The sequence below is a fragment of the Micropterus salmoides genome, unplaced genomic scaffold (genome assembly GCF_014851395.1).
Source record: "Micropterus salmoides isolate LMB-PRFRI ecotype aquatic unplaced genomic scaffold, ASM1485139v1 Ms_hic_scaffold_23, whole genome shotgun sequence".
In the NCBI taxonomy this organism is placed as follows: Eukaryota; Metazoa; Chordata; class Actinopteri; order Centrarchiformes; family Centrarchidae; genus Micropterus; species Micropterus salmoides.
Genome location: NW_024041484.1, coordinates 352,986 through 373,498, shown reverse-complemented (window position 1 = coordinate 373,498; position 20,513 = coordinate 352,986). Strand labels below are relative to the sequence as shown.

At 42.6% G+C, this 20,513-nt stretch overlaps 1 protein-coding gene across 1 annotated transcript in view; it reads left to right on the top strand.

Annotated features, from left to right (window-relative positions):
• cog5 (component of oligomeric golgi complex 5) overlaps positions 1–20,513 on the top strand; it is a 39,637-nt gene that overhangs the window by 17,873 nt on the left and 1,251 nt on the right. Inside the window, exons 5-14 of the mRNA XM_038738460.1 lie at positions 1,703–1,907; positions 8,652–8,813; positions 9,706–9,805; positions 10,040–10,150; positions 15,823–15,885; positions 18,430–18,533; positions 19,580–19,817; positions 19,930–20,006; positions 20,097–20,223; positions 20,358–20,437. Coding sequence (XP_038594388.1) covers positions 1,703–1,907; positions 8,652–8,813; positions 9,706–9,805; positions 10,040–10,150; positions 15,823–15,885; positions 18,430–18,533; positions 19,580–19,817; positions 19,930–20,006; positions 20,097–20,223; positions 20,358–20,437 — 1,267 coding nt within the window. The remainder of the gene's footprint in view (positions 1–1,702; positions 1,908–8,651; positions 8,814–9,705; positions 9,806–10,039; positions 10,151–15,822; positions 15,886–18,429; positions 18,534–19,579; positions 19,818–19,929; positions 20,007–20,096; positions 20,224–20,357; positions 20,438–20,513) is intronic.

Sequence of the window (20,513 nt, the reverse complement as noted above, 5' to 3'; positions counted from 1 at the left end):
TCTTGAAGTCTTTTGAGCGCCTTGTGTTGTCCTACCTTAAATCCATCACAGACCCACTCCTGGACCCCCTGCAGTTCGCCTACAGAGCCAACAGGTCTGTAGATGATGCAGTAAACGTGGCCCTTCACTTCATCCTCCAGCACCTGGACTCCCCAGGAACCTACACCAGGATCCTGTTTGTGGATTTCAGCTCTGCTTTCAACACCATCATCCCGGTCCTGCTGCAGGACAAGCTCTCCCAGCACTTCAGAACCTGTACACCTCCAGGACTCTGAGGCGAGCAGGAAAGATTGGACACAAACTGTTACAGACATTCCTCTCTGGCAGGAGGCTGCGGTCCATCAGGACCAAAACTTCGCACCACAAGAACACTTTCTTTACGTGGGGACCCAGGCCTTGTTAAGGAGGCCTGTCACTGACTCTTACGCCACCCCCCCTCAAACACACACACAAACTGTCCATTGCACGAATTCTTTTACGCTTATGGTGAATTTTTGCATACTGCTTGTTAATATCGTGTAATATCCTGTATATTTTTGCATTTCTTTTTCATTTAGTATTATAGTACTATTGTATTATTTTGTATACTTGTACATTTTTGATTTCTTTACTTTATCTATATTTATATTTATATATTTATGTTCCAAGGCACCAATATACCAAGGCTAATTCCTCGAAAATGTACCTGGCAATAAACCTCATTCTGATTCTGATTCTACTATATCTTAATATAGAAGCTGTAAAAAAAAAAAATGGTTCTATAATCACAAACAATTAGCTGATGCTTTTATCCAAAGCGACTTACAATTGCTATAAATGTCAAAGGTCGCACGCCTCTAGAGCAACTAGTCTTGCTCAGGGACACAATGGTGTCTCACAGTGGATTAGAACCCCGGTCTCTCTCTTTCTCATCTTTCTATATCTCCATCACTGTGGGATGTACTTCAAATCTTCTGAGAGCAAACGTTCTGTCCACCTCTGAATTGTTTCCAGCTTTCTCCCCTCCCAATGCCCTTAGTCTGTGCTGTTAAAGCTTTTTTTTTTTACCAAGTTGTTAACCAGTTAAAAACAATATGGGCAACAATTGAAAAAAGGAGTCCTAAAAGCAACACACTGCTAATTAAAAAAACATAGGCAGCATATTACATCACCAGTACGTCACCAGAGATTGGAATCATGCAGCTCTTATTTCCTAAGCCTGCAATTTCAGGGCCTCTGATAGAACTGAGAGCAAGAAAAAGAAGGAAAAACCACAACAATATTGCAGTAAAGTTTGTATGAATTAACATTTTAGGAAAAATGCTTATTGTCATTCATTCTGAGAGGAGATGACAAGATATTAATCTCGTGTGTGGTAAGTACAGATGTGGAGTCAGGGCGTGGTTAGACTAGCTTAGCATAAATAAACACTGTTATTTAGGTTTGGACAGAGGCAGGCTAGCTGCCAGTTTTAATCAAGTGAAAGATCAACTGTAATCATGTAATAGTTTTGTCCTGGACTGTTTACATGTTGTGATTTCCTTCTATAAGAGGCGGGCCTCAGGACAATACCATATCTTCAATGCATTTATCAAAGTGACCGGTGAGGCTGTAGCTTTTATTAGAAATTGTCTGCAGGCTGTATAATAAACAAACTCAAATCACATGTAATATGATATGACATTTTCTAACAGCCTCTGCTCATGTCTTTTTTTAAATATAGCCTCATCCTTCCTGAAGCAGGCGTTTGAAGGAGAGTATCCTAAGTTGTTGCGACTGTACAATGAGCTGTGGCGGCGCCTGCAGCAGTACAGTGCCAGCCTGCAGGGGGCACTAACAAGCAGCGGAGGGATGGATGCTTCTCTGGACATCAGCGCCACAGAGACAGACAGTCAGGACCTCTTCACACACGGAAAACAGGACTATAAGTAAGCAGACACAAAGACAACAGCACAGAGTCCCTTCAGGGTGTGATCACACCTGCTGGCTATTTAGTTTGGTGTGAACGAGGTTGGAAAGGGTTATTCTCGACTATATATGTCATTTTTTTAGATTAACTTAACACTCTGGTTACAAGCGAACAAGCACTTCTAAACTCGTAAAGGCTCGCTCACCTCACAAGCAGCATTTTGGTCACCTGCAATCCTGCCGGGTTGGAGTTTTTTGCAGAATGGAATGGAAACCCATCCAGTGTTGAGTGCCCGTGACTAACTGTCTCTCATGGTATTTTCTAGATGTGAAAATTACCATGGTGTGACACTAAACCTGTCAGTGATGATGCAAAATGATGATGAAGTGTCCAAAATCCAATCTGACAAGCCACTAGTGAAATGAGTGTATCTTATTTAGGAACTAGTTCATCAGTGAATGCCTTTGAGTGCAGTCTGGATTTACTTTAGATTTTTGGTTGGTTGTAGATAATGGTTTTTAAGTCACAGTTTTATACAGTTTCCATCATTTGCATAATTTCCTGTGAGTTGAAATGGTACACTGCATTATTGCAACTGACTGCCAGTATAGTGCACTATGGAGGTTAGGCTGTAGTTGTTCTGCTTTGTCTTAGTGTTTATGTGGTTTGGACACACAAAAATAGAAAATAACTCAAAGCCTTCAGACATCACAGTACAACAGATGTAATAATTATTACTCCTTTATTGCCAAAGGAGTTGTAACATTATCAGGAAATATTATTGCACCAATCCTTAAAAATATGTTCTATGAAACAGTGTGGCAGAATTATGTTTCACTCATGTTTCAACACTTCATTTAATGTGAGGGACATTTACTTACACTGGAACAAGTTATTGCAGAATTAGCTTCTGCAGGGCAGCAAAATGTATACATTCATACCCAAGAGCTTTGCTTCCTACTGGGTGACAGAGGGGGATGAATTGCATGGAGAGTCGGAGATAAGGATGCTCCAATCTAATACACTAGAGCTTATTAAACGGCTCGAGCATCTGCCAGATAAGACTGATCTCCATTAAATCCTATTTTATAGTTCTAGTCATAATAATAAAATTGTTACTAATTTATCAAGCTTCTAGAATATAATCACATTTTCATATACCTAAACAGAATGTTGGTGCATTAACATCTCCACTTCCTGTTTACAGCCATGTGTTACGTTACACAAAGAACCATCCAGTTTTCCAGAAAAACTTCTGATCAGTGCAGAAATCCTGTTGAGTTTAGGTATTGGAAGTGGTAACAGGGGTCAGTGCCTCTGTAGCAGCAGAGATATGAAAAGAAGCTGGTGAAATGAAGGAGTGCAGGAGCACAGGGAGGAGAGACTGTGGAGCAAAGGAACAATAGCCACGTTTCGACCAAAACGTTTTAGTCCCCGGATCTCTTTTCAAGGGACTAAAAGGTTCCTTCAGCCTATTGTTATGTGCGTTTTTTACAGCTTTTTTGTGTGGGTGTTTAACAGTTTGTTACAAATGTAATAACAAACTGGATAAAACAATCACAAGTTCATAAAAGAACTCCAGCACAGTGAAAAAAACACAAACAAAATTGCAACCGTTTGGAAGGTCATTAAAACATTTCCAGCTGACAAGAGCTGCACATCTGCAGGGATTATTGGGTCAGAATTAAAACTAAAAGTTTGAAACTAAAAGTCTCAATCAAAAACTAAAACTTAGTATTTAGAATTGGGCATTTGAGCATTTAGGATTGGGCATTTGGTTATTTGGGATTTAGGATTGATGAGTGTATACAAATAAGGGGGCATAACCCAAAGACTGGAGACTGGGTTTGAAAAGGCTGGTGCACAGTGGCACCTTATGGTCAGCAGAGGGAGCTCTGAGTGCTAAAGAACACACTGCAATGAAACCAAACAGAGCGAGTGAGCAGGGCTGGAGGAAGGACTATACTTTATAATGTGATAACTTCAACTTGATGAAAGAGTTGTAACATTTCTGTGGATTGGTGTCAGAAATATAAAATGAAAAACCAATCAAACATGGCCCGTTTTTTATTTTTGGCAATTCATTTTATCATTATCATTAGGGCCCGAGCACGACCGTGCGAGGTCCCTATTGAATTTGTAAAGATTATATTTTTAGGGCCTGAGCATGACTGTGCGAGGTCCCTATTGAATTTGCTAAGATTATATATTTTTAGGGCCCGAGCACGACCGTGCGAGGTCCCTATTGAATTTGCTAAGATTATATATATATTTAGGGCCCGAGCACGACCTTGTGAGGTCCCTATTGAATTTGCTAAGATTATTAGGGCCCGAGTACGACCGTGTGAGGTCCCTATTGAATTTGCTAAGATTATATATTTAAGGCCCGAGCACGACCGTGCGAGGTCCCTATTGAATTTGCTAAGATTTTTTTGTTTTGTTTTGTTTTTTTCTGCAAAGTAGGCTCCATTGACAGGGACATACTTGAAAACTCACCAAAATTTGCAAACATGTCAGAACTGATTGATTGATGATCTCCATTCACAGGGCCTAAACATAATCAAAAACTCACCAAAATTTGCAAACATGTCAGAACTGATTGATTGATGATCTCCATTCACAGGGCCTAAACATACTCGAAAACTCACCAAAATTTGCAAACATGTCAGAACTGATTGATTGATGATCTGCACCAAACTACATGTAGGATGAGAGTCCCGCCCTGAACACATGTACATGCTGATATTCACCCACAGTCATAGCGCCACCTGCTGGCAACAGGAAGTGACTTTTAACGAAGCAGCCCCCGCCGCACGTTTCACCTACGTGCACGAATTTTCTGTGGTACGTGTATCTTGTCCAGACGCACAGCTAATCTTAAATGTCAAAGTAGAGAGGAGCCTAGTAGGCCTATTTATTTTCATTCATTACACAATATGAATAAGCTATGCAGACAGTTGTAAAGAAAGAACATCTTTTTCTTCTGTTCTCTACTTGTTATAGTTACACAGTATTAGGGGTGTGGGCTGTATTAAAAGTATCCACTGTTCTCCCATGCTCTAACACACAGTAACGATGAAATGTGTGCTGTTCTCACATTCTTCCTCTGTATGTACACATAAACAACAAGGCAGGGAAATATAAAAGGAATTTATTTTATTGTTTGGGTACATTATTGTTCAGTGTACATGCTCACATCTGAAACAAACTTTACGTGCTTGATAACTCTCCCACCCCGCAGACATCTTCACACCAATACCGATTTATATTCATAGCGGCAAGTGCTATGTAGCTCCACATAGGGGACACAGGAAGTGACATATAACACCTTCATGCGGCGTCATAACCGCGTAACAAATTCACAGCCACAGCCACACGCGGACGCGCTTACAAGTGCGAGGGCCCGCCCAACGCTGCTTGCAGCTTTAATTCAAATTAAACCTCCTCATCAGGCTGCTCACTTTCTACGATCACCCTCTGCTGGCCTCCTGGTTCTGACAGAGTCCTAGTGCCACAGCATCACAGCTTTTGTGGGATCAACATTTTTTATACACCCTATGGATCAGTCTCCTTGATCTCTGGGGAGGACAGCAGGACCATTAGAAGATCTGATAGTGTGTCAGACACTGACTGGACGGCCAAATAGCCAGCTAAAAGCTAAAAATACTACTAGTACAACTTTTGTAATTAGCTCCTTAAACACTAGCAGCTTTCACGCTGCCTCGTTTCACAGGGGTATTGCGCCAATCTGCCGGCTCGCTGCACTTTATGAAAGGTATGGAGCAAATTTTATCCGCCTCTTACCCTGGTAAGTTGGTGACAGACACGAGACAGAAAGACGGAATGATTTGTTTGTGAAAAGCCATAGCCGACATGCAGCGGCACGCTGCTGGTTCCGGTAAAGCCAGACCGCTATGTGAAAGCACACATGATTGCTGGATAAAGGCCTTTTCACACTTCCGTGTGAAATGCTGCAAACCTTTGTTCAGTATGAATAAGCGAATGCAACATAAATGCGGATATTCTTTCCGCGCTGATCTCCGCGGATTAATAGTAAAAGAACATACATAAAAGATTAAATGTAAGAGGACACAATTTTCTGCCATAACAGCTAGCACTGCTACCAAAGGAAGCTAATCACTGAGTTTGAAGCCGCAGGATGTGAAGAACTTCACCTGCCTTCTTGCTACTTTTTTGATGGCATGGTCATTGTTAACAACTCTCTCAGCTTCCCCTTCTGAGTCAAAACAAAACTCTACCAAAACAAATCTGTGGAGCTTTTTTCTATTTTTGCAATTTTATGACATTTAATTTGCCAGTGTAATATATAGTATTATTTTAGTTAATTATATTTAAAACTTTACATGCAGCCTGTTGTTCCCATTACTTATGTAGAATGAAATCTGGTGAGCATTATTGTGAGTCAAAAAGCATGAGCTCTGAGGCGTTCAGATCTTTTACTTGGGTTTAATTCTGTTTGATGAACCATAAGGGAAAGGCTAACCCTAACCCTTACTTATGTAAAGTAAAATAAAAGTGAAATTGAGTCTGGGAGAAAAACATACCAGGACCTCCAAGATTTTCCTCAAGACCATTCTGAGCCTGTGCAGGGTTTGAGGACTGATGATGGTACCAAGGCTGGTCCCAGTCACCTGCCATCACTCTCTTTTCAAATAAATGCTGGACTGCTGGAGGAAGGAGTGGTGTTATGCTTTGTCTAAGCAGAACACCACTCCTTCCTCCAGCACCATAAAAGGGTCATGTTGTTACTTTCAGATGTTTAGATCAGGATTTATGGTAAGCCACACCTTGTAATTGTGGCACTGCCTTTGTGCAAAAGGATAATGTCAAATTAGGTATTTTAATATGTATTAATTTATATAGACTGAATTTATATTCAGATTATTAAATTTTTTGTTTTGAAACAAATAAAAAATGTAGCGAATTATGGATTATCCAAAGATACCAGACCGATAGCGCTCCTTTCACTGGTGACTTTGTTTGTGAGGCCATAGAAATGTTTCAACGCTTTCAAGTTGAAGTTATCACATTATAAAGTATAGTCCTCCCTCCAGCCCTGCTCACTCGCTCTGTTTGGTTTCATTGCAGTGTGCTCTTTAGCACTGAGAGCTCCCACTGCTGACCATAATGTGCCTCTGCGCACAAGCTATTTCAAACCCAGTCTTCGGTCTTTGGGCAATGCCCCCTTATATACATACGCTCCTTAATCCTAAATCCCAAACACCCAAATTTCCAATCCTAAATACTTGAATGCCCAGTCCTAAATGCCCAATCCTAAATGGCCAAATGCCCAGTACTAAATACCAAATGCCCAATCCTAAATACCAAATGCCCAATCCTAAATGGCCAAATAGCCAGATGCCCAATTCTAAATACTAAATGCCCAATCCCAAATCCCAAATCCATTTTTGATCTTGATTTTTAGTTTTTGAATTAGATTTTTAGTTTTTGATTTAGACTTTTAGTTTTAGAATTTTAGTTTTCCATCCATACATGATCCATACAGATCAGCTGCAGCACTCAAGTCTGTGTCCGCCGGAGGAAGGAACGTGATTTTTAACAAGCTTTATTACCTGCTGTAATCAGCTGTTCCGCTTGTTTTGGAGAAGAGGAGACCGACTTCGGCTCTGTGTAAAAACTTAAATAACTCCTTCAGCTGTTTGCTGTAAACACAGCGCTGCATGCTGGTTGCTGTTGCCCAGCAATACATTCAGCCTAATGCTGACATACGATCTCAGGCAGACATCGGCAAGACTTGTGTGCAATCTGACTTTTGATTGTGATTTATTGGTGTTCAAACAACAGTGGAAAAGAGGAGCAGTTGTAGAAAAACAGCCGACATGCTCAATTTAAAGTAGGTAGTCTCTACTCGCCCATTCAGAAATTCACTGGAAGGTAAGTCCCACCCCCCAATGTACCGGTACTTTCGGGAAGTACTACACCCCGAGCAGGGACTTTTTAGGGGGTAAAATAAAGACTGTAGAACTATATTTAGACCGTGGTACCTCCAAACGTTCCTAGTTCCGAGGTATAGTTCCTCTGGTGGAAAAGCGGCTTATGTTAACAGGCTGATGGAGAGGGAGAGGATGGAGAAGGCCTTCCTTGTAAGAGCACTGATGACAGGAGCATGTGCACAGATACTTGTGAGCACACACGTTAGATAACAGGCCATTTCCCTTTACTCACCTGTCAATCAAGCTGCTGGCCAATGTCCGTAACACATTCAGTCTCACCGAGCCCTGATGGTGGTACCTGCAGTGTTCACAGCTCACAAGTGTAGGTGGCTACACCATGATACTTAACAACAATACATTGGACACTTTGAACATTTTTCCCTTCTTGTCTCTTTCACAATGACATAGTCATGACATAATGGTGGTGAATACACACACAAGCCTTTGGTAGTATGTCTGTACTGAATAGTAATAGGACGAGAGACAGTGGCATTTTGTTTCCATTAATGTCAGCATGAAGTATTCCATTAATAAATGTCAGCACAGATATATTAGCCAATTAGAAGATATTACTATATGTCAATATGAGAAAGTAAGTATATTGTGGGTGCCTTGATTGATTTGAAATGTTTTAAAGGCTACCTGACAGTGAAGTGGTGATAGTTCCTGTTCTGATTGGCTGTTGTGACTGAGAGAAGAAAACTGTATTTGTCTTCTGAACACATCCTCTGTGTATGTACATTCTGCATCTTTTTTGATTTTTGTGTCCATCTTTTGTGTGTATGCAGCCCAGAGAAGGCTCTGAAGGACTCTCTGCAGCCGTACGAGGCAGCCTACCTTTCCAAGTCCCTCTCTCGCCTGTTTGATCCGATCAACCTTGTGTTCCCTTTGGGCGGCCGCAACCCACCCTCCAATGACGAGCTGGACAGCATCGTCAAGACCATCAGCAGGCAAGTACAGTTCATGCCAGTTTGGCTGTCTCACAGCGAAGACCCACAGGAGGTGACCAAATCAGTCATTGCTGCGTCTGCCACTTCCTGTCGCTTGATAGTGTGTCAACATGTTTGAAGGTTATTGATTTATCCTACAAGGCATTCCAGTCACTCTGGCATTTATAAAATATTTATTCATTAATAAATAGAATGTTGAAAAAACTCACTAGGAGATAGACAGCATCTTTTAAGTTGGATAAAAATAATGACAGGGGGGCATAAAGGAACCACGAAATATGCGTTATTTTGATAGAGAGAGGTGGCATTATTAACACATAAAATCCTACATGGTTCAGAATTTCTTTCTCGCTCCCTGACCAGAGCTGGATATTTGGAATGATGTTTTATGACAATTTGTGATGAATCCTCAGAGAATTTTCATCTGAACCTGCAGCTCCCCTCAGCTTTCGCAGCTTCATAGTGAGTTTCAGCTTGTTTATTTGTCAGGCCCACTACTTTACTGTTTTGATCCACTCACTGCTCTCATAGCATTATCTTCAGCCGCAGCAGCAGCCACTGTACACTACCTGCTCAGCAGCAAACAGCACTCAGACACAGTCAGAGAGCAGCTGGTAGCGGAGCATTTAGCAGCTAAAGAGCCAGAAATCTCCCTCAGATACTGGTGCAACAGAACACAGAGCTAACAGAGAGTGAGTATTGGACCAGTTATCATCTCTCCAACCTGCACGTGCACACATTTTTGGTTCTCATATGTAAAAAGCTTATGAGATGAATATTCTTTTATTAAAAACATTATCCACCCGAGCTACAGTATAACTCCAGGTTAGTTTATTTGAATGGGATGGAAGATCTTTTGAGTTTATTTTGTTGTTTTTTTGTTTGTTTGCAGTGAGCTGAACGTAGCATCAGTAGATCCAAACCTCTCTCTGTCTGTGGCCAAGAATGCTGCCAAGACCGTCCAACTCTTTTGTGTCAAGTCTGAACAGCTGGTGTGTACTACAGCATTGTGTGTGTGCATGTTGGTGCAAATATAAAATCCTGAGTTTCATCTCTGTATATGCTTAACCTGCCATGTTCCCATAACACAACGAACTTGTTAAAAATGATAGATACATCGACAGTATAACAAAAACAACAAAAAATGATCTTTGTACCATACACTGCCTTCGTGTGTCTCTGTGTCTGTGTCTACCTGTTACTCAGTCACACCTCTCTGTCTGCAGTTGTGTACTCAGGGTGATGCTAGTCAGGTGATTGGTCCGTTAACAGAGGGCCAGAGGAGGAATGTTGCTGTGGTCAACTCCCTCTACCGTCTGCAGCAGGCAGTCGCCAAGGTAGGAGGCTATAAATCTGAATAAACCTACACATTTAGCCAAGATTGCAGTAACTTCATATAACCCTGTCCTAGATCAGAGCTATAGCCACGTGTATAGTGTGGTCATTTGTATCATTTTGTCACCAAATACAGATTTCACCATAATAAATCACGAGTTACATATGGAACTATGGTTCTGTGAATTCTGGATGACTGCCAGAGGCAGTGCTTAACACTCCATCTCGGGCACGCACAGGTCGAGTCTTTAATATCAACAAAGTCACCTGTGACCTGGGATGACAGGGGCGTAGCTTATATAAGCCCACGTCATCAAGAAAAATGTCCTATAAAATCTTCTCACCAAGATTCTAAATGACAGAGAACTCTGGCAGTCATCCAGGATTCATAGAACTATTTCATTCTTCCTGACCGCCAAAGGCAGTGCTTAACACTGGAGGACTGCTACAAACATCATCACGAGGAATCCCACGTTACCGTGAACAGCCTCAAAGACAGCTGCCACTACTGCATGGGGAGCAGCGACATTGAACCAATAAAAACTGGTAAAGGTGCATGGTGTAGCCCAGGTGGCTGCAGCGCAAATCTCACTCAGAGCTAATGTGACTGGCGGAAATTGTAGCCAATAGACCCTAAGGCAAAGCAAAGACTGCAAAAAATGCAATATTATAGGCACAGAGGATGTCTCAGGAGCTACTTTATTAGCTCTACTCACTCTGAGAAATAAAATGCCGTGGTGGAAGAGGCTCTGGAGTCCCTAAAGGTGTGGACCCTAGGAGTGGGTCAGGCCCCTCAAAGCCCACACCCATAGCTGCAGGTGTTCCGGGCTCAGATGCCAGATGTGGCCCCCCAGCTGCGAGAGCAGGTCTTGCCTCCTTGGCAGGTGCCATGGGATCTTGTGAAGATCTTGACCCTTGAGGCTAGGGAAAGACCGAATGGGAGCACCTTTAACTGATGCGAATGCAAAGCGCAGATACTGCCTGTGATGTAGTGCTATTGGGATGTTAAAATTTGCATCCTTCAGATTGATGGATGTGAACCAACTTTGCCTTACCATGGCTTTTAGCACATCTGCTGTACATATCATGTGGAAAGGCAAATTTGTTCAGCCCAGCATAGGGCGAAAAGGCCCAGCAGAGGATGTACTTCCAGCGGCAGCTGAAGAAGTTCAGAATCAGAATCAGTTTTATTGCCAGGTATGTGTACACGTACGAGGAATTTGACTCAGGATTGTACATTGCTCACGATGTGCTTACTTATACAATAATACAATAACACAATAATAAAATAAAATCAGACACAAACTACAGTATAGACAACACTAACATACACATTATGAACAAACCAATATAGACATATTAACAAGTAGTGCAAAGGATGCAAGAGTAAACTATTCTCATTATGTACATGTTGAAGGTGGTTGTGTCCAGGGTGAGATGGATCTGCAGTGATGTTTCCTGCCCGTTTCCTGACTCTGGAAATGTATAAGTCCTGAATGGAGGGCAGGTTGGCACCGATGATTTCTGCAGTCATGACTGTCTGTTGGAGTCTGTCCCTGTCCTTTTTGCTGGCAGATCCGAACCAGACAGTGATGGAGGTGCAGAGAACAGACTGGATGATGGCTGTGTAGAACTGGATCAGCAGCTCCTTAGGCAGGTTGAGCTTCCTGAGCTGAAGCAGGAAGTACATCCTCTGCTGGGCCTTCTTGATGATCGTGTTAGTGGAACCCAGAAACCTGAAGGATTCCACAGCAGACACAGGGCTGCTGAATATGGTGATGGGGGGAAGAGTGGGGGGGGCTCTTCCTGAAGTCCACGATCATCTCCACAGTTTTGAGCGTGTTAAGCTCCAGGTTGTTCTGGCCGCACCAGTGATGAGGCTGATGACCGTTGTGTCGTCAGCGAACTTCAGGAGTTTGACAGATGGGTCTCCTGAGGTGCAGTTGTTGGTGTAGAGGGAGGAGAGCAGTGGGGAGAGCACACACTCCTGGGCGCCAAGTGCTGATAGTCCGGGTGCTGGATGTGATGTTCCCCAGCCTCACCTGCTGACTCCTGTCAGTCAGGAAGTCTGTGATCCACTGACAGGTGGAGGCTGGCACAGTGAGCTGGGTGAGTTTGGTGCTGAGGATGTCCGGGATGATGGTGTTGAACGCCGAGCTGAACAGGATCCTAGCATATGTCCCTGGAGAGTCAAGGTGTTGCAGGATGTGATGCAGACCCAGGTTGATAGCATCATCCACTGACCTGTTAGCCCTGTAGGCAAACTGCAGGGGGTCCATGAGGGGCCTGTAATGTCCTTCAGGTGGGCCAACACCAGTCTTTCAAAGGACTTCATGACTACAGATGTCAGGGCGACAAGCCTGTAGTCATTTAGTCCAGAGATGGAGGGTTTTTTTGGGACCGGGATGACTGTGGAGCATTTGAAGCAGGAGGGAACTTCACACAGCTCCAGTGATCTGTTGAAGATCTGAGGGAAGATGGGGGCCAGCTGGTCCGCACAGATTTTCGGGCACGATGGTGAGACACCGTCGAGGCCAGGAGCCTTCCTGATGTTCTGCCTCTGGAAGAGGTGGCTCACGTCCTCTTCACAGATCTTGAGTGCAGAGAGGTCAGAGGGGGAAGGTGACTGTTTGAAGATGGTGTTGGAGTGGGGGAGAGGTGTGACTCAGGGCTTTTCAAACCTACAGTAGAAACCATTCAGCTCGTGTGCCAGTCGTTGAGTACCAGCAGTGTTGGGGGATGGTCTCTTGTAGTTTGAGTGTCCGTAGGTTTCTCCGCAACGACGCAGGGTCGCTGGATGCAAAATTCACGATCCCCATCCCTATTATCCGCCATCATTGAATCCATCCTCACCTCCTCCATCACCATCTGTTACGCTGCTGCCAGCGCCAGGGACAAAGGAAGGCTGAGCGTATTATCCACTCCACTGCAGAGAAGGTGATTGGTTGTCACCGTCCATCTCTCCAGGACCTGTTCGCCTTCAGGACTTCAGGAAAGATTGTGGCTGACCCCTCCCGTCCCGGACACAAACTGTTTCAGACTCTCCCCTCTGGCAGGAGGCTGCGGTCCATCAGGACCAAAACCTCTCGCCACAATCGATAAAGATCGATATTACATTTATTTATTTATTTCCGATGGCAGTGGTCTTCCTCAACAAGGCCATGATACCCCATCCCCAAACAAACACACACACACACACACAATTTTTGCACATACTTGTCAGTATTATAGTGTTATTGTGATTGTTGTATACTTGTAAATTTTTTGATCTCCTTACTTTTTATATATTTATGTTTCTATTTATGTTCATGTGTACTGTAAGCACCAATTTATACCGAGGCAATTTCCTCGTAAAATGTACCTGGAAATAAACCCGATTCTGATTCTGAAACCCACCCTCTTTTTTTTTGGAATCAGAAAATAAAAAGAGAGTAAAAAGAGTAAAACCCACCTTGCTGTATCAGAAGATCTACTCTTTCGATTGCCTCCTTCTCCTGGAGGGTTGATATCTCCTGTCTCAGTGCCTGAGACTTTGTGGGGAAATAACTGTTATTTGCGAGCGAAAACACCAAAAAAATAACAGATCAGAGTGAGTTTCATTTTGTCTCTTTTTTATTTTTATTTAACTCAAATGAAAATAACTCCTTCTTAATAATCAAAATAAATCCACCCATAAGTGAAGCCACATAGTCTACTGGGGAGCCAACTCTCTTTATCAAAACTTGATATGCTTTAACGAGCGAAAACACACAAAAGGGAGCCTGTAAATGATCAACAGCAAGTACCGCTACCTCTAGCGTGAAACAAACGGTAACAAAAAGGACACCAGAAAACAGGCTCCTCCCTCAAAATAGCAGCCTATGTTTACTAAGGAAACACTTATTTCGCCAGCCTACTCTCTACTCTAGAGCTGGAAAGACACTTGCTAGCTTATCCCTAGCTGAGAGTGCTGGCAAAAAAATGAAATAGAACTATATTTCTCCAGTGTCAAGCTGGCTTTGTATGTGAAAATGTAATCTGCACACTTGTGATAATTTTGAACTTAGATCACAGCTAAATATACAAGATCCAGTAGCCTCCAGACTAAGCTACCCCCTCCAGTAAACCCTGCCGTCTTTAAAAAATCTTTGTCTTTCCCACACTTTTAAATTGCCTCAATTTGAAAAGCTGTTTGCTACTTAACAAGTCCACCCTCCTGTGCATGAAAATGTGCTCACACTGACAACCCTTTAGCATGTCGCAAAGATCACATATTAATTTCATTATTTAAGGGATGAGACAATGTTATCAGAACACTATAAGAGTCAGCTAATAGGACCGCAAATGGCAACTAGGTAGGTAGGTAAGTTTATTGTCACAATATAACAAGTTATAGAGTGAAATTGAGTCCTTCTTCTTCAGCAGACAGTAAACATTAATAAAGAATCAATTATGAAAAATGGTAACAGAAATAAACTATCATCACTGGAGCAGTGCTGAGGGTGAATTAGAGTCAGATAGCTTGGGGGAAAAAGCTGCTCTGCAGTCTGGTGGTGTGGCAGCAGAAACTCTTCCCAGAAGGCAGCAGGGTGAACAGGCTGTGGCTTTAGTATCCTTTGGGCTCTGCGTAGGCACCTCACCGATATCACTGATGCTCGGGAGATGGGTACCAATGATCTTCTGAGCAGTTTTAATCACCCGCTGCAGAGCCCTCCGGTCCTGGGCCGTGCACATCCCATGCCAGTTTGTGATGTTTCCAGTCAGGATGCTTTCTATTGCTCCTCTGTAAAAGCTAACAAGAACTTGGCGTGGGAATTTGGCCTTCTTCGTTTCTGAGCTTTCTTCACCAGCATGGAGATGTGAGACGACCATGTCAGGTTCTCTGTGATGCTGATTCCCAGGAACCTGAAACTATTCAGCTGCTCCAACTCAGCACCACTGGTGTAGGCAGGAGTGTGTATCTTTATCTCCTTCTCCCTAAAATTAATGATCAGCTCCTTAGTTTTGCTGACGTTGAGCAGTAGTTTGTTCTCTGAGCACCACTCTACAAGTTTGTCAATTTCCTCCCAGTGTCTCATCGTTGTTTGAAATCCGACTGATGATGGTGGTGTCATCTGCAAACAGAGTTCTCTCCATGTCGGGGGATGCAGTCGTGGGTGTACAGCATGAACAGGAGGGGGCGGAGCACACAGCCCTGAGGGGCTCCGGTGTTGAGCAATAGAGTGGAGGAGGTGTGTCTGCTAATCCGAATTGACTGGGGTCTGTTTGTGTGTTCTCTCCATTAAACATGTATGGTACACAACAGCACACCCGGCTGATTAATAGCATAAAAAAACAGATTACTCCAGCATGAAATATTTAACCTCGAGCCCTGAAATTTGACTATGTGAAACCAGAGTGAGAATGTATTCCAGGCAGGGGGAGCGGTGGAGGGACAGGAAAGACAGGTTGTGAAATAGGAAGGGGTGGATGTGAAAAAGCACAAGTCAGACTTCTCCCAAAGAAAAATAACCTTGACCCATCTGTCTTGAATAACATGAGACTCTCCCAGATAGAGTATTCTTTGGCAACAGACCAAAACTGTTGAACAGCCTTCCCATACGCATCTGTGAGTTCTGTACATCGCGCTCTTAAATGTCTTTATGCAATTTGATGTAGGTGCTGTACAAATGTAACCTGTGTTTTGTATTTGCAGATTATTTCAGGATTGGGCTCGTGTCCACCAGCTGCTGCAGAGGCCCTCTCTTCTTCTATGGAGGTATTATTTATATTTTTATTCATTTAACACACATCCTCTGCTTTTGTTCTTCTGCTTGTGTATTTACAATGCTGCTTTGAAGTATATCAGTAGAAACCACACCTTCTCCTGTGAGGATAGTGTGATGACTTTGTCTTTTAACTGCTGCAACATAATCACAGGGAACACTCTCCTTCCATATTATTTATTTTTTTAATTTTTTTTTAAGATCAGTGCATAATTTGTTTCCTCTCCAGTGCTAATTTAGGCCCCTGCTTTTTATTTAGTGTATATCTGTTTGTTGATTTTAGTCACAATTTAGTCATTTGATTTCTGTTAAATTTAGTCTAATCATTTTTGTGTTATATTGTATATTTAGCTCTGGTTAATGCCTCTTATGTACTCCCATTACAGTCAGCGCAAAGCATTAATCTTTCTGAAAAATAAAATAATGGTTATTTAAAAAAATGTTTTTAAAAAAACGGCGGCGGTTCTGACGGTTTCCCCAGACTCCTCAAAGAGCCTTCAAACCATCTGGATGACACAATATGTCAGCTGGTGCATCACAAAGATGATGTTTAGCCCCTGTCCAAAGCTGAGACTGCATTCCCTCGCTGAATATGACAAATCTCCTTGCTCGTATGTATGAGGAGAAAAAGATACATGCATTATTTTTATGAAAATATAAAATAATAGAATAGTATCAATATAGGAAAGTATACTTGATGATTACATGTTTAACTAGTCCTTTCCAGCTGCAGTCTTTGTTCAAGTGTCTGGGTTGTTCAGACTGCCAGGTAAACAGAAGAAAAAGAATTAAATGTCTGCTGTTCTCTTTGAGGTTAGCAAACATGCAGTGTTAGCCTGCAGCAGACTGTAATGGTTCACACACACAGCGTCCACATCACTGAGTGACCGCCACTCTCTGTGGTTCAGCTACCCGTATCTCACTGCTCTTTATTTTAGTCACAAAATATAACACAAAAATTCGCCTAGTTCTACCTGGGTAAGTGCTGTTCTTGTTTATTTGTGAGGATGACTGTAGATGTATTCAGTCCATAAATGAGTTCTAGTAAAGCTACAGGCAGAGACACAGTGTTCCTTGAATGCCGGAAGCTGCTTATTAATGCAGCAGTAGCTCAGAGGAGGTAGTCTGTGTGGTGGAGAATGTTTGACCAGTCCGGAGCATTAAGATATTAATGAGTTAATTTGTCCACCTTTCACATAATCATTTAGCTTTTATTCTTTGATGAAAATACATGAGGTCATAGTTCTTGTTTCAAGAAGTTACTTTTTAGTAGAGCCCGACTGATGTGGGATTGTTAAGACCGATACAGATTTCGATATTTGAGGATTTAAAAATCTGATATGCCGATATATCGGCCGGTATTCTTTTTTCCCCTTCTTTTCAGAAACCCAGAACATAAAGATTATTACATTTGTTGTTATGAGACCTCACCAAGATAACATCACAGAATATTAAACAAAAGTACAACAAAATATATAAAGTCTAAATTAAATTAAATTAGAGTCAAAACTACAAAAAAGATTTAAAGATCAGTTATAAACTATAGAGAACTACTACTAATGAACATTAAAGGAAATGGTGTTTGTAGCTTATTTTGTGGGCCTGCTAAACCGAAACTATAAATAAAAGATACTAATATACTACATCTAGTGTACCAATTATAACAATAATACCATATACTCATGTCATTACAATTATTTTATTACATTATGACAAACTATGAAATAACTACTATACTATAAAACTATAACTATAAAATGAATGCATCTAATACTACATGACTGTCTACAACGAAGAGAGATTTCATACTACCGTTACACATTTATTTAAGTCATGTATTTCACGTGATGAAGGACCAACTCTGACCTTCCTACTGCGGTCAGCTGATTGTTTTGTTCTGTGGTGCAGCAGTGTTATTAACAGAGGAGCTGCAGCGCACCCTCTGGTGGGCAAACTATGCAACACTCGTGACATGAGTGAAAGATCTGTCCCTCTGTTTCTTTTTTAATTGTCATCAATCACTTTTATAAATGCCGATACCAATTTATCTGCAATTATCTCATATCAGCATAATATCTGCACAACAATAAATCAGTCGGGCTCTGCTTTTTAGATTTTGCATTCATCCTAGGAAAAAGGTTTGCAGTAAATATTTAGTTGTTTTTATTGACAAAAATAAAACTGCTCTGTGCTGGAGTGCATGCATCTTTTAGAAACTCATAAATCCTGAGGGAAATGTGCCTGATCTCTGATCCAAAAGTTGTCTAAATTAACATAGCTGGGAGCTGTCAGACACAGACGGGTGGATCAGAGAATATACCCACACACATCCACACAGCATACATCACAGTATTTACCTACTATTCACATAACTCCACACGTTTCTATGGCAACAGAGAGCCCCTAAGACACAGGTAATGAGCAGTAAAGTTTGTGTGGTTTGATCTTGGTGGATGCACGGTAGCTGCTGACAGGTGTGGACCCTGCACGCTCCTCACAGTGGGTTACATCGGTGTGTTTCTTCTTCTCTGCTTCAGGGAGTGCAGGCCCTGATGAGCAGTGCAGTGCAGCCTCTCCTGCAGTCCGTGAGTGACTCCATAGAGGCCATCATCATAACACTACACCAAGAAGACTTTTCAGGGTAAGCAACATATGGCCTGTTTGCAGGGACACGGGAACCATTTCAGGACCTCAGGAGCTGTGTTTCCACTGCTCAGGAACTCTGCTGACTGGTCAACACAAACCTCAAAGTCCTTTTCACAAAGACCGCCAATTCTGTATTTCTGAGGCTGATATCGAAAATGAAAACACGAAAAAATCAGTTCAGACAACCATATTAAACAATGTTAAACAGACAAAATAAATCTGACAAAAGCTGTGACTGTGAAAGTTTGTAAACTTTTCAAGAAAGGTAGTTAGTTACTGGCCATCCACCTTAAGGTGTAATTGTCAGTCTTCATAGCCTGAGCAAGTGGTGTGGAAGTTAGTATGCACACAGGCTTTTCAATGCAGTACAGTGTCAACCTGGGCCTTCTTCATGACAAAACATATAACCAAGCTTCATCCAGATCCCTGTGGTTTTTTGTTGAATTTTCCATTTGGAGAATCAACCTGTCAGTGCTCTCTGGTGGATGAACAGGATAACAGAGTCATTATTTCTGAATGACCTCAGACAACCATGGGATTTCTTGACATTTACACCCAAATGGACATATCCATAAGCAGTAAGCTAATATAAACTGAGATGATCAATCTATAGTTGTCAGATCCAGTAAACTTTAGACAGATCAGTGCAAATTAAGCTGAGTGTCTGCAGGAAGATGATTACTCCTACACCTCCAGTGTATCTCTACTTCCTGTTCTTTGTTCTAAATTGGCCTTGTTTTAGTTCATCTCTCTGTGCGATCATTGTCTTTCATTATAGTGTAGATAATTTGATTGCAGTGTTGTTACTCACCATTAGTGAGGCCAATGAAGAGTATAGAAACAAAACCAAAACACCGATTCATTTTGTGTGATTTAATATTGGAGGCTGTGGATGGGCTCATCCTGGTTCTTCAGACTAAAAGAGCCTACAGGTGTAGCGTGATGTAGTCTGCAACCAGTAGCATCTTTTGGGAGAAAAGATGGTGATATTTTAATGGAAGCGCGCGCGCGCGTGTGTGTGTGTGTGTGTGTGTGTTGCAGGCCTCTGTCCAGCCCTGATAAGCCAGATGTTCCGTGCTCCCTCTACATGAAGGAGCTGCAGGGCTTCATCTCCAGAGTGATGGCAGACTACTTCAGACACTTCCAGTGTGTGGACTTCATCTACGAGAACACAGAGTCCATTGCTCAGAGGGCCATCGAGCTGTTCATTCGCCACGCCAGCCTGCTGCGCCCGCTGGGAGAGGGCGGCAAGATGAGGCTGGCTGCTGACTTTGCACAGGTGAGCTGGACGATTCTAGGTTTTTCCTTTGTGTCAACAATGTTTCACGGATTCTTCAAAAACGCCACTGTCATTCACCGGACTGGTGTGTTCATGTTTGTTCGTGTGTCAGATGGAGATGGCGGTGGCTCCTCTGTGCAGGAGAGTGTCTGATTTGGGGAAACCTTACAGAATGTTGCGCTCCTTCAGGTCTGTATGCTCATGTATCGTGAAACCATCACTCATTACAATCATTTGTCCTCCAGTATATTCCACTGTACTGTGTGTGTTGTGTTCCAGGCCGCTGCTGTTTCAGAACAGCGAGCTGATAGCCAGCAGTCCAGCTGTGGGAGACCTGATCCCCTACAGCACCCTGCTGCACTTCCTCCTAACCAGAGCGCCGTCTGAGCTGAAGTCCCCTCACCAGGCCTGTACACACACTCTCTTATTCCATCAGTATCGTGATTTGAGGTTTCTAGATAAATCCGGGGGCTACACTGACTGCAGTGTTTCAACCCCTCCCTCTCTGCCCGCAATCTAAAAGAGCCTTCTCCCCCTCAGAGAGCAGAGTGGTCCATTTCCCGGTACTCCCAGTGGCTGGACGATCATCCCTCTGAGAGAGACCGGCTCACTCTCCTCAGGTAGCCATGTTTTCTTGTTCCTGTTGTTACTGACCTGCTCCTCCTACCAGACCTGCATGTAGGAAATCCACATCAC